The sequence below is a fragment of the Scyliorhinus canicula genome, chromosome 21 (genome assembly GCF_902713615.1).
Source record: "Scyliorhinus canicula chromosome 21, sScyCan1.1, whole genome shotgun sequence".
Lineage (NCBI taxonomy): Eukaryota > Metazoa > Chordata > Chondrichthyes > Carcharhiniformes > Scyliorhinidae > Scyliorhinus > Scyliorhinus canicula.
Window position 1 is genome coordinate 66547875 of NC_052166.1, and position 13939 is coordinate 66561813.

Genomic DNA, 13939 nt, shown 5'->3' on the forward strand with positions numbered 1-13939 from the left:
GAACCGTGCTGCTGGCTTGCTTGGTCTGCTTTAAAAGCCAGTGATTTAGCCCAGTGAGCTAAATCAGCCCCTATGATTTAGGGGCTCAACTAATTAAAAAAGATACCGTATATACTCGCGTAACATGCGACTTTTGAGCACCTAATTTGAAGCCTAAATTTCGGGGGTCGCATGATACGCGAGGTACAAAAATCGCAGGTGTGAAATGCTGGCCAAGATAAGTCACATAGCATCCAGCTGGCTTTACTAGCGTCGTTCAGCCACTTGCCGTTTCCATTCATAAAAACATGAATGGAAACGTCAAGTGGCTGAACATCTTCCCATCAGAATGCTGTGGTCAAAATGTGAAGAGTAGTATTCTGATGGGAAGATGGGAAGAGTGGATTCTGCTGTGAAAGCTGTTCGAACAGCTTTCCAGCTGGCTTTACTAGCGTCGTTCAGCCACTTGCCGTTTCATTTCATAAAAACATGAATGGAAACGTCAAGTGGCTGAACATCTTCCCATCAGAATACTACTCTTCAGATTTTGACCACAGCATTCTGATGGGAAGATGTTCAGCCACTTGACGTTTCCATTCATGTTTTTATGAATGGAAACGGCAAGTGGCTGAACGACGCTAGTAAAGCCAGCTGGAAAGCTGTTCGAATCGCGAACAGCTTTCACAGCAGAATCCACTCAGCAGAAACCACACACAATTATACCATTTGGAAGTTTTAGTTTCCAAAATTAATTTCCAAAAAAGTGACTCGCATGATACATGAGGTATACCATAAAATCATGTTTTGGGGACGAAAATTTAGGGGTCGCATGATACGCGAGATCGAAGGATACGCGAGTATATACGGTACCTAAAATGCACTGGCTGGGAGGGTGGTGGAGGCAGGTTGCCTCACATCCTTTAAAAAGTAGCTGGGTGAGCACTTGGCACGTCTCAACATTCAAGGCAATGGGTCAAGTGCTGGCAAATGGGGTCAGCAAGGCAGGTCAGGTGTTTTTCATGTGTCGGTGCAGACTAATGGGATTAACCTGTGCAGCTAGTTTCCTTTTAATCTCCTTTTTGGACAGATGCAGACATGATAGTCTTAATGGTCCCTTTCTGCACTGTAACTTTTCCACAGTTCGATCTCTCTGCCACCACCTCTTCCTACCCTGTTGGTGGGACAGGATACACCCAAGGATGGTGGTGGAGGAGACTGGGGTGTTGGCTGAATGATTGTGAATAATTATGGCAGGATGTAGGACAGCTCTCCCAATTTTGGCTTAGGTCCCCAGATGTTTATTAGCATTTTGCATAGTTGTGCGTTTGTTACATCGGAATCTGGCACCGAGATCAATGCCATGTGATCTATCCAATTATTGAGTTTTGCATTGGAGTTTTGACAACTAAGGGGTTGCTAAGCCGCTTTAAGGGCAATTGAGAGCCAACCAGCATGCTGAGGATCACGTCATTAATAGGCCAGGTCACATATGGTTTCCTTCCCGCTTGTCATTATTATCGATTGTTTTGTTTGATTGACCGAACTTTATTCCAAAACTGCTGTGATCGGACTTGAACTCACATCTTTGGATTATCGGCCTAGACCTCTGGATTACTATGGAAGACAAATTCATACATACCATTACGTTTTCTGATAAGTGCATGCCCAACACACAAAATTACAGCTAATGAATATTTATTTATGAAAATAGGTCAAACAAACTGATTTCAACTTCGGTAGGACTTGGGCACCGAGAGGAGTGTTGCAGCAAAATTCTCCTGGAGGAGTCTGTCTATAATCAAGGCAACAAATGTCTCTTCTGATTCGTCAAATTCTTCATCTGTTACACGCCGAGGCCAGACGTTGGGCTGAAATGACCAACCTGTTAAAAAACATTTTAAAGGGTCCACATCAAATTTATGGAATACAGACAGAACTGAATTTAACATCAATTGTACTTTTAACCTGTTATAATGGGAACAACTTGCAATTTTATAGTGCCTTGAACATCGAAAGGTGTTTCACAGGAGCATAGAATTTACAGTGCAGAAGGAGGCTATTCGGCCCATCAGGTCTGCACCAGCCCTTGGAAAGAGCACCCTATTTAAGCACAGAACTCCACCCCATCCCCGCAACCCAGTAACCCCAGCTAACCTTTTTGGACACCAAGGGCAATTTAGCATGGCCAATCCACCTAACCTGCACATCTTTGGACTGTGGGAGGAAACCGGAGCACCCGGAGGAAACCCACGCAGACACGGGGAGAACGTGCAGACAGTGACCCAAGCCGGGAATCGAACCTGGGACCCTGGAGCTGTGAAGCAACAGTACTAACCACAGTGATACCATGCCACCCCCAAAAATCAGAGTACAACTGTCTGGGCCAAAGAAGGAAACATTAGATCAGGTGACCAAATGCTTGATCAAAGAGATAGGTTTTAAGCCCTTTTAAAAGGGGGCAGAGAAGTGCAAAGGTTCAGGAATCAAATTTCCAGAACTTAGGCACAGCCACAAATGGTGGGACGAGAGAAGAGGTGAGATGTACAAGAGGCCCGAGATATGGGAACGCAATCTCAGAGGACTGTAGGCCTGGAACAGGTTACAAAATGGGCTGTGGAGGGATCTGAACAGGAGGACGAGAATTTTAAAGCTTGAGGCCCTTCGCTGGTGAGCTGCAGGCCAATGCTAATAAAGCCAAAAGGGAATTCAGGAGTGCACAGTGGGCCTCTTGTACATCTCACCTCTTCTCTCGTCCCACCATTTGTGGCTATGCCCGAATTCTGGAAATTTGATTCCTGAACCGTTGCACTTCTCTGCCCCCTTTTAAAACTGCTTAAAACCTATCTTTTTTGAGTGGGACTTGTTGCGAGTTAGGGTGCAGGCAGCAAGAGTTTGTGATTAATTCAGGTTCACAGAGGATGAAAGATGGGAGGTTGGCTAGGAGGGTACTGAAGCAGTAAAGTCTGGAAGTAACAAAGGTGTGAATTTGGCAGGGAGCATGCGAGGTGATGTAGACAGGCTTGGTGCTGAATAGATATGGGATCATGGCTCAGCTCCCAAGTCAATAAGGACAATGAGGTTGCAAACAATCTGACTGGGCTGCCCAGCCAGAGGGATAGCATCGGAGGTCGGGAGCTAACGACAATGCCTAATTTAAGAACAGTAGGCCATTCAGTCCTCAAGTATATTCTATTATTTGATGGTTCGTTTATATTTCCACTTCAACTGGTTCCCTAACCATCAATACTACTGCCTGATCTCAAGTTTTAAAATTTTCAATGGACAGCGGTTTCAACAGATTTTGGGGTGGAAGAGTTCCAGACTTCAAATTTATTTTAAAAAAAATAAATTTAGCGTACCCAATTAATTTTTTCCAATTAAGGGACAATTTAGCGTGGTCAATCCACCTACCCTGCACATCTTTGGGTTGTGGGGGTGAAACCCACGCAAACACGGGGAGAATGTGCAAACTCCACACGGACAGTGACCCAGAGCCGGGATCGAACCTGGGACCTCAGCGCCGTGAGGCTGCAGGGCTAACCCACTGCGCCACCGTGCTGCCCTGACCTCAAATATTTCTTGAGATCATTCTTGAAAGGCCTAACTCAATTTTCAGGTTGTGCTCCCGTGTTCTGGATTTTTCCCGAGAGAAAAATAAAACAGTGGCCCACCTACCCTTTCAAATCCTTCAATCATCTTTAAAACTTGGAAAACGGGTGGCGCAGTGGTTAGCACGGCTGCATCACGGCACCAAGGCCCGGGGTTTTATCCCAGCCCTGGGTCACTGTCCATGTGGAGTTTGCACATTCTCCCAGTGTCTGTGTGGGTTTCACACCCACAACCCAAAAGCATGTGCAGGGTAGGTGAATTGGCCCCTTAATCGGAACAAAAAAGAATTGGGTACTCTAAAACAGTGGGATTGGGCAGAGTCAACCCCTGTTGGGGTTTTTGAGGATATAACTTGTAGAACAGATAAAAAGAAGAACCATTGGTGTGTTTGGATTTTCAGAAGGCTTTTGATAAGGTCCCACATCAGAGGTTAATAAGTAAAATCAGAACACATAGGTATGTACTGAGAATTGGTAATGGGTGGAAATAAATGGGTCATTATCACATTGGCAGACTGTGACTAGTGAGGTACTGCAAGGATCAGTGCCTGAGCCCCAGCGAGTCACAATCCATATGTTCGAATCAAACATAATATTTCAAACTTTGCTGACAACACAAAAGTAGGTGGGAATGAGTTGTGAGGAGGATGCAAAGAGGCTTCATGGAGATTTAGTCAAGAAAATGGGCAAGAACATGGCAGATGAAAAATGTGAAGTAGGAAAAACTTTTGTAGGAAAAACAGAATTGCAGAGTATTTCTTGATTGGAAAGTGTTGATGTCCAAGAATGTAGGAATTAGGAGCAGAAGTGTGCGATTCAGCCCTTTGAGTCTGCACCACCATTCAATCAGACCATGGCTGATCTCCTGGTCGCAAATCCACCTCCCTGCCTGTTCCCCAAATCCCTTTAACCCGTTTTTATCAGACTCCAAGATAATCCTCAAAACCCTATACACACAACTGTGTGGCAATATTCGGATCCAACTACATCTGCAAGCTTGCTGATGACACAACCAGAGTGGGTCAGATTTCAAAAAACAACGGGTCAGACTACAGGAGGGAGATAGAGAACTTAGTGGCATGGTGTAACGACAACGATCTCTCTCTCAATCCCAGCAAAACTAAAGAGCTAGTCATCGACTTCAGGTAGCGAAGTGTCGTCCACGCCGTCTGTATCAATGGTGTTGAGGTGGAGATGGTTGACAGCTTCAAATTCCTAAGTGTAAACAACACATGTGGTCCACCCACGTCGACACACCAACGCTTGGCCCAAGACCGTAAGAATCTACAGAGAGTTGTGAACACACCAGTCCTTCACGCAAACCCGCCTCCCATCCATTGACCATCGACTCGGTCTACACTTCCCGCTGCCTTGGGAAAGCGGGCAGCGTAATCCAATACCCCTCCCACCCAGGTTATTCTCTCTTCCAACCTCTTCCATTGGGCAGAAGATACAAAAGTTTGAGATCATGTGCCAATAGATTCAAAAACATCTTTTCCTCGCTGTTACCAGATTCCTGAATGGCCGTCTTAGGGTCTGAACTGATCTTATAGGCTGAACTGATCTTTCTATGCACCTGTTCTTGGTTGTATATACCGTATACTTCACCCGCTGTCTATTATTATGTATTTTCATTATGTACCCTCATGTATTTATCACATGTTCTATGTTTTCACGTATAGAGTGATCTGCCTGGACTCGAAGCAGAACAATACTTTTCACTGTATCTCTGTACACGTGATAATAAATCTAAATATAAAAATATATCCAACTCCTTCTTAAAACCATTGAATGATCCAGGCTCCACCTCACTTGCAGCGAGTTCCACAAATTCACCACCCTCTGCGAGAAATAGTTCCTCCTCATCATCTCAGTTCTAAATCTACTGTCTCACAACCTATATCTATGACCTCTCGTTCTAGATTCCCCACAAGGGGGAAAATTTGGTCTACGTTTACTTTATCAATCCCTTTTAGTTTTTTATAATAATAATCTTTATTGTTCACATTGGCACCGCAATGAAGTTAGTGTGAAAAGCCCCTAGTCGCCACATTCCGGTGTCTGTTCGGGTACACAGAGGGAGAATTCAGAATGTCCAAATTATCTAACAGCACGTCTTTGGGACTTGTGGGAGGAAACCGGAGCACCCGGAGTAAACCCATGCAGACATAGGGACCTCGATCAGATCTCTAATTTTTCTATACTCCAGCGAGTATAAGCCCAAACTTTTCAATCTCTCCTCATATATCAACCCTTTGCTATCTGGAATCAATCTGGTGAATCTCCTCTGAACTGCCTCCAATGCCACAACATCCTTTCTCAAATAAGGAGACCAAAACTGGACACAATACTCCAGATGTGGTCTCATCAGCACCCTATATAATTGCAACAACACTTCTCTACTTTTATACTTTATTTGCAATAACCCCTAAAATTCCATTTGCTTTTTAATTACATGCTGTACCTGCATCTGTGCTGGTTTAGCTCACTTGGCTAAATCGCTGGCTTTTAAAGCAGGCCAGCAGCACGGTTCGATTCCCGTACCAGCCTCCCCGGACAGGCGCCGGAATGTGGCGACTAGGGGCTTTTCACAGTAACTTCATTGAAACCTACTCGTGACAATAAGCGATTTTCATTTTTCATGCCATACTGACTTTGTGATTCATAAACAAAGACACCCAGATCCCTCTGCCCAGATACATTTTGAATCTGCTTTCTATTTAGATAATAATTTGCCTTTCCATTTTTTCAGCCAAAATGGATAACCTCACATTAAACTCCATCTGCCAAATTCTGGCCCATTCTCCTAGACCATCTATATCCATCTGTAAAATCTTTATATCCTTTTCACTTCCTGCTTTCCCATCTATTTTAATATCTGCAAATTGTGCGATTGTTACACTTTGCCCCTGCTTGCAGATCATTTATATAGATTGTAAACAATTGAGGTCCGAGGACCGACCCCTGCGACACCCCGCTAGTTACAATTCACCAGCCAGAGAAGGACCCATTTATCCCAACCTTCTGCTTTCTGTCAGTCAGCCAATCCTCAATCCCATCTAGTATTCTACCCCTAATCCCCTGCGATCTCACCTTCTGGATCGGTCTTTTACACCTTCTGGAAGTCTAGATATACCACATCTACAGGTGCCCCATTACAGTATCCACCTGGCTGGTTACATCCTCAAAGAACTCAAGCAAGTTGGTCAATCATGACTTACCCTTCATAAAACCTTGCTGGCAATGTTAGATTGAGCTTTGTCTTTCCAAATGTTCAGTCATCTCCTCCTTAAAGATTGATTCCAGCAACTTCCCCATCACAGAAGTCAAGCTAACCGGTCTATAGTTTCCTACATTTTCCCTTTTTGAATAGGGGTGTTACATTGTTTCCAATTCACTGGGATCCTTCCAGAATCCAGGGAATTTTGAAATATTAGAACCAATGCATCCACTATCTGTGCTGCCACCTCCCTTAATACCCTAGGGTGCAGGCCATCAGGTCACAGAGACTCATCTCCCTTTCATCCCATTAGTTCATTCAATAACTTCTCCCTAGTGATACCTGGGTGTCTTTGTTCATGAGTCACTGAAAGTTAACATGCAGGTGCAGCAAGTAATTAGGAAGGTGGAATAAATGTAAAATAGTGCTGACGCTGAAAATCTGAAATAAAAACAAAATGCTGGAAAAGTAGCAGGTCTGGCGACATCTGTGGTGAAAGAAACAGAGTTAATAGAGTCTTCTTCAGAAGTGAAAGACATGTTGGCCTTTAATGGGATTAAAAGTCGCTGCTATTGCTCAGAGCCTTGGTAACACCACACCTAGAACAGTGTGTACACATTTGGTCTTCTTACCCAAAAGGATATATTTGTCATAGAGGGAGTACAATGAAGGGTCACAAGACTGATTACTGGGATAATAGGATTATCCCATGAGGATTTATTAAGGAGTCTGGGCCTATATTCTCCAGAGTTTAGAAGAATGAGAGGTGAGCTCATTGAAACACACTAAACTCAGCAGGGTTGATGCAGGAAGAATGTGTTTCCCCTGGTTTGGAATGGGGGGGGGGGGGGGGGGGGGGTTTAGCAGCAAGAGACAACCTTAAAATTAGGGTTGGTTATTTAGGGCTGAGAGGAGGAGGAATTTATTCGTTCAGGTGGTGGTGAATCTTTGGAATTCTCTACTCCAGGAGGGCTGTGGAGGCTCTGTCATTGATTATGTCCAAGACCCTGTCTGAAACTAAGGGATTTTGGCAGGGGTTTGCAGACGTTATGTCTGAGGTGCTGAGGGTGAAGTGTGTCCAGAGTCCAGAAGTGGCGATTGTTTGGAATGCCTGAAGACCCGGGGGTCCATGGGGCGAGAGAGGCTGACGTTTTGGCCTTTGCCTCCCTGGTAGCCCGGATATGGATCCTGTTGGGATGGAGGGACTCGGAGCTGCCGAACGCGGGGGTGTGGACAAGCGATCACGTGGAATTCCTCAGGGTGGAAAGAACAAGTTTGCCTTGGGAGGGACTGTGGAGGGGTTTGCGCAGAGATGGAAACAGTTTATTGACTTCTTCAAGGATGGTTAAGAGGTTAGCAGGGGAGACGGGGGTGGAAAGAGAGACAGGGGAGAGATTATGGGGCTTAAAAAAAGGAGGCTGGGTGAGTGGAGGGTAAAGGCAGGGAGGGTAAAGGCAGGGAGGGTGGGTGGTGGAGAGTTAGTTATTTACTTTTTATTCCTGTTTGTTCTCTTTTTGGCTGTGGTTGTGTTTGATGTATGTGTATATATAAATGCCTTATAAAAACATTTAAAAAAAAGATTATGTTCAAGACCGAGATCGCTAGATTTGAAGAAATCAAAGACATCAAAGGATATGTTGTTGGGGAATTGTGATCAAATGAAAATCAAGGAAATCCAGCAATTGGGAATTGTTTTCTGGTGGTTGCATGTTTAAAAAAAAACACTATTCAAAAATGGAAACTGTAGTAGAGACAGGTGGGCTGGGCTGGTGGAACTGTGTTTTGATAGATTGATAAGACGAGCAATGCAGTAAATAGATTTTTACCTACGGCAAATTGGTAACAGTGGAGGATAGAATATCAGAGGTGGAAATAAAGATGTTCAAAGTTCAATGGAAGTGATTTATTGTGAATCTCACAATTACATTCTAAAACAGTAAACTCACAAAACAAAGTTTTTAAGAATGACTTTTGAGAAGGTTAGTTCGCATAATGGAAACCAGTATATCAGGGGCAAGTTCGCCCTTTGCAAGTTGGTTGTTTTTGAGACCTCAGCCCACAGCAGGAAGCTGCGTCAACTCCCAACAAGCTGAGCTTGGAGAAAGCCTGTTTGAGAAACCAGTTGTTCAATCCTATGTCAGAAGCACCCCGAAAGATACAAGTGCCTCATGTGGTAACAATTGCTGGATGTTGCCTATAGTTTTTAAAATCTATGGGATACTAAGTTCTGTAGTTAGGAAAATAGAGGTATTTGGAACTGGGCAAATTTAAAGATACTGTTCATAGGCATTATAGTTAAGTGTATTTCTAGTTGACTTCCTTGTGAATTTTACGTTATTTCTAAAAAATAAATTTAGAGTACCCAATACATTTTTTTTTCCAATTAAGGGGCAATTTGTGTGACCAATCCACCTACCCTGCACATCTTTTGGGTTGTGGGGCCGAAATCCACGCCAACACGGGGAGAATGTGCAAACTAGACACGGACAGTGACCCAGAGCCAGGATCAAACCTGGGACCTGTATTTTACACTTTTAATAAACATATATTTTGGTTTAAATCATTACAAAAACATCTGTCCCATCCTTCACTGGTCTTCACATCTTTCCTGACATTATTGCAGAATACAGTTGAGAGCAAGCCCCTGTGGGATTTGGAATGCCCTAGCATTGAACATCAGCTGCGCTCTTAACAATGGGGTAGTGTAGGAAAATGGCATTGAACTAGATCAGCCATGATCTAGCTGGATGACAGAGCAGGCTCGATTGGGCTGAATGGCCTATTCTTGCTCCTATTTCCTGTGCTCCTTTGTAAATTACAATACAATTGACCAGATGTTTAGGTGGACAAACCACATAAATACTTTAGTTAACTACAGGTCAACGGCTGGTAATTTTGCACTAAGTGACTCATCCCCTGACTTCCCAAAGCCAGTCCACATTTTCAAGACATAAGTCAGGAGTCTGATGCAGTTATAACACTCAAGAGATTAACACCCCGGGTTCGTTCCCAGCCCCGGGTGTGGAGTCTTCACATTCTCCCAGTGTTTGTGTGGGTTTCGCCCCCACAACAGAACTGGCTAGGTCATAACAGAACTGGCTAGGTCAGAGAAGGCAGAGAGTAGCAATGGAAGGGTGGCTTTTATAATTGGAGGGCTGTGACTAGTGGTGTTCCGCAGGGATCAGTGCTGGGACCTTTGCTGTTCGTAGTATATATAAATGATTTGTAGGAAAATGTAACTGGTCTGATTAGCAAGTTTGCAGACGACACAAATGTAGGTGGAATTGCGGATAGCGATGAGGACTGTCAGAGGATACAGCAGGATTTAGATCGTTTGGAGACTTGGGTGGAGAGATGGCAGATGGAGTTTAATCCGGACAAATGTGAGATAATGCATTTTGGAAGGTCTAATACATGTCGGGAATATACAGTGAATGGTAGAATCCTAAAGAGTATTGAAAGTCAGAGAGATCTAGGTGTTCAGGTCCACAGGTCACTGAAAGGGGCAACACAGGGGGGAGGGGGGGGGGGGGGTAGTCAAGAAGGCATACGGCATACTTGCCTTCATTGGCCAGGGTGTTGAGTACAAGAATTGGCAAGTCATGTTGCAAATGTATAGAACCTTAAGCCACACTTGGAGTATCGTGTTCAATTCTGGTCGCCACACTACCAGAAGGATGTGGAAGCTTTAGAGAGGGTGCAGAAGAGATTTACCAGGATGTTGCCTGGTATGGAGGGCATTAGCTATGAGGAGTGGTTGAATAAACACTGTTTGTTCTCACTGGAAAGACGGAGGTTGAGGGGCAACCTGATAGAGGTCTACAAAATTATGAGGGGCATAGACAGAGTGGATAGTCAGAGGCTTTTCCACAGGGTAGAGGGGTCAATTACTAGGGGGCATAGGTGTAAGGTGTGAGGGGCAAGGTTTAGAATAGATGTACGAGGCAAGTTTTTTTATACAGAGGGTAGTGGGTGCCTGGAACTCGCTGCCAGAGGATGTGCTGGAAGCAGGGACGATAGTGACATTTAAGGGGCATCTTGACAAATACATGAATAGGATGGGAATAGAGGGATACGGACCCAGGAAGTGTAGAAGATTGTAGTTTAGTCGGGCAGCATGGTCGGCACGGGCTTGGAGGGCTGAAGGGCCTGTTCCTGTGCTGTACTTTTCTTTCTTCTAACCCAAAGATGTGCAGGGTCGGTGGATTGGCCACACTAAACTAACCCTTAATTGGAAAATAAGAATTGGAACTTTAAATTTATTTTTAAGAAAAGGTTACCACCATCCAGGACAAAGCAGCCCGCTGGATCAACATCCATAATCATTCACTCCCTCCACCACTAATGCATAGGGGCAACATTGTATACCAACAAGATGATGCATTGCAGCAACTCACTAAGGCTCTTTCACAGTACTTTCCAAATCTGCAATTTCTATCACCTTGAAAGACAAGGCGCAGCAGATACATGGGAACACCACCCAAGTTCTCCCCCAAGTCATACAACATCCTTACTTGGAACTACATCGTCCTCCCTTACCAGTCACTGGGTCAGAATCCTCAAACTCCCTCCCTGTCAGCACTGTGGGGGCAAAGTTCCAGAAGGCAGCTCACCACCACTTATCAAAGGCAATGGAGCCAGACTTCCTTTGACATCCCACGAATCAATAAAATCATCATGGGATGGTTACAGTGCAAGAAGCCAATTGGCCCGTTGTGCCATCGCTGAAGGGGCAATTTGCCTAAATGCCACTTTCTCCATAACCCAATGGGGAGGCAGTGGCGTAATGGTATTGTCATTGGATTAGTAAACCAGAGAGTAATGCTCTGGGGACCCAGGTTCAAATCCCACCAATGCAGATGGTGAAATTGGAATTCAGTAAAAATCTGGATTCAATTTGAATTGGTTTTTGGAGCAGGCAAAGGAGCTGGATTAGGGATTTGCCCCTGTCCACACTCTGAGCTTTGTAACTCTGATAAAGGAAATTTTTTTAAAAACCATCTGGTTCAGTAATGTCCTTTCGGGAAGGAAATCTGCCGTCCTTACCTGGTCTGGCCTACAGGTGAATCCAGACCCACAGCAATGTGGTTGACTATTTTCGTCCCCCTCGAGGGGCAATTAGGGATGGGCAATAAATGCTGGCACAGCCTGCGATACCCAAGTCACCTGGACGAATATGAAAATCACTTGTCACGAGTAGGCTTCAAATGAAGTTACTGTGAAAAGCCCCTAGTCGCCACATTCCGCCACCTGTTTGGGGAGGCTATTACGGGAATCAAACCGTGCTGCTGGCTTGCCTTGGTCTGCTTTCAAAGCCAGCAATTTAGCCCAGTGAGCTAAACAGCCCCAACATATATATTATGACAATTATAATCCCCACCCAAGTGATGCTGGTAACTGCTGCATTACTGGGCCCCACCACCCCCAGCTGGAAACATGGAGAATGAAAGGAAGTCAGAACAAACCTAAGTGGCTGTGACACCTGGGGCAAGTTGCCACTGCCCACGAGTGGCCCGGGAACCAGGAGAACTGCTCCTCGGCCGGCCAGTGCCGGTGGACCGCGGCTCTCTGGAAAGTGAGCACCTGGAAGCGAAGCCCCTGCGGGTTCTGGAAGAGCTGCGCCGGCACCCTGCGCTCGCCGATCACCGTGTCGTTGCGCTGAGCCAGGGCCAGGGGGCTGGCCACGAAGCGCAGGTCCCGGCTGGCGGCCACCTCCAAACCACACGACCTGCAGAGCAAGAGCTCATCTGGGGAGTCCTGGCTGGCGTTCTGGCTGCTCACCCGGGACACTGGCAGCAGCAGCAGAGGAATCAACACCAGCCACATCCCCCTGTCCTTAAATACTTTCCCCAAAAATTAAAAGTTATTTGCAGCCCCACAAAATAACCGCCGGCTATTAAATGATCTTAAAATCAACATAGAACACCCTCCAGACTGGAAGTTTTATCTGAACTTTTCCCACGTTACTGCATCGAACTTTGCCTCAAGTTTGTATCAATTTACTCCCTCCCCCCCCCCCCCCCCTTAACTGTATCCTTCTTGCTGCTGATATTTAAATAAGCTCCACAGGGGAGGGAAAGATGGATCTCAGAGCATTTAGAAGTTCTTCAGACAATTTCCACCCCCCTGCTGGCTGGAGGATTCCAATTCACTTCATGGGGCGGGGGGATAGAAAGAGGCCATTCGGTCCATTTGCCTCTGCTGGTCCTTTGAAAAATCTCAGCTACCCAGTTAGTTTCACTCCCCCTTGGCAGCCCTTTTCATTCCCCAAGGCCCTTGCATGTTTCCCTATTCTAGATATAGAATAGTGGGCTAAACAGCTGGCTTGTAATGCAGAACAATGCCAGCAGCACGGTTTCAATTCCCATACTGGCCTCCCCGAACAGGCGTCGGAATGTGGTGACTAGGAGCTTTTCACAGTAACTTAATTGAAACCTACTTGTGACAATAAGCTGTTATTATATCTCTTGGAAACAAGAATCAATAGCTCACGTTTCTACGTCGACAGCACATGTCATTACTACTTCAGGATAGCCAAAGATGTGCAGGTTAGGTGGATTGGCCTTGTTAAATTTTCCCCTTAGTGTCCAAAGATGTGCAGGTTAGGTGGATTGGCCTTGTTAAATTTTCCCCTTAGTGTCCAACGATGTGCAGGTTAGGTCACAGGGATAGGTCAGGGGAGTGGGCCTGGGTAGAGTGTTCTTTCGGAGGGACGGTGCAGACGCAATGGGCCAAATGGCCTCCTTCTGCACTATAGGGGTTTGTATAGAATCATAGAATTTACAGTGCAGAATGAGGCCATTCAGCCCATCAAGTCTCACCGGCTCTTGGAAAGAGCACCCTACTTCTTTTTCCCTTTTTTTAAAATTTGGAGTACCCAATTATTTTTTTTCCAATTAAGGGGCAATTTAGCCTGGCCATTCCACCTAACCTGCACATCTTTGGGTGAAACCCACGCAGACACGGGAGAATGTGTAAACTCCACACGGACAGTGACCCAGGACCGGGATTCAAACCCAGGTCCTTAGCACCGCAATCCCAGTGATAACCCCTGTGCCACATGCCGCCTGAGAGCACCCTACTTAAGCCCACACTTCCACCCTATCCCGTAACGGCATGGTAGCACAGTGCT

The 13939-nt window shown here is 45.4% G+C and overlaps 1 protein-coding gene across 1 annotated transcript; it reads right to left on the reverse strand.

Annotated features, from left to right (window-relative positions):
- Positions 1-1657: 1657 nt before the first annotated feature.
- Positions 1658-12818, reverse strand: si:ch211-51h9.7 (uncharacterized protein LOC558400 homolog). Its single transcript, XM_038782507.1, has 2 exons — positions 12273-12818; positions 1658-1861 (listed from the first exon to the last, which is right to left on the reverse strand). The coding sequence occupies exons 1-2, from the start codon at positions 12631-12633 to the stop codon at positions 1707-1709; spliced, it is 516 nt and encodes a 171-aa protein (XP_038638435.1). The 5' UTR covers positions 12634-12818; the 3' UTR covers positions 1658-1706.
- Between the last annotated feature and the right edge of the window lie 1121 nt (positions 12819-13939).

Coding starts and splice junctions, on each gene's coding strand:
- si:ch211-51h9.7 (XM_038782507.1), bottom strand. CDS start 12,633: ATGTGGCTGGTGTTGATTCCTCTGCTGCTGCTGCCAGTGTCCCGGGTG. Junction 1,862..12,272: donor CAGGTGTCACAGCCACTTAG/GTTTGTTCTGAC, acceptor GTTTTTTAACAG/GTTGGTCATTTCAGCCCAAC.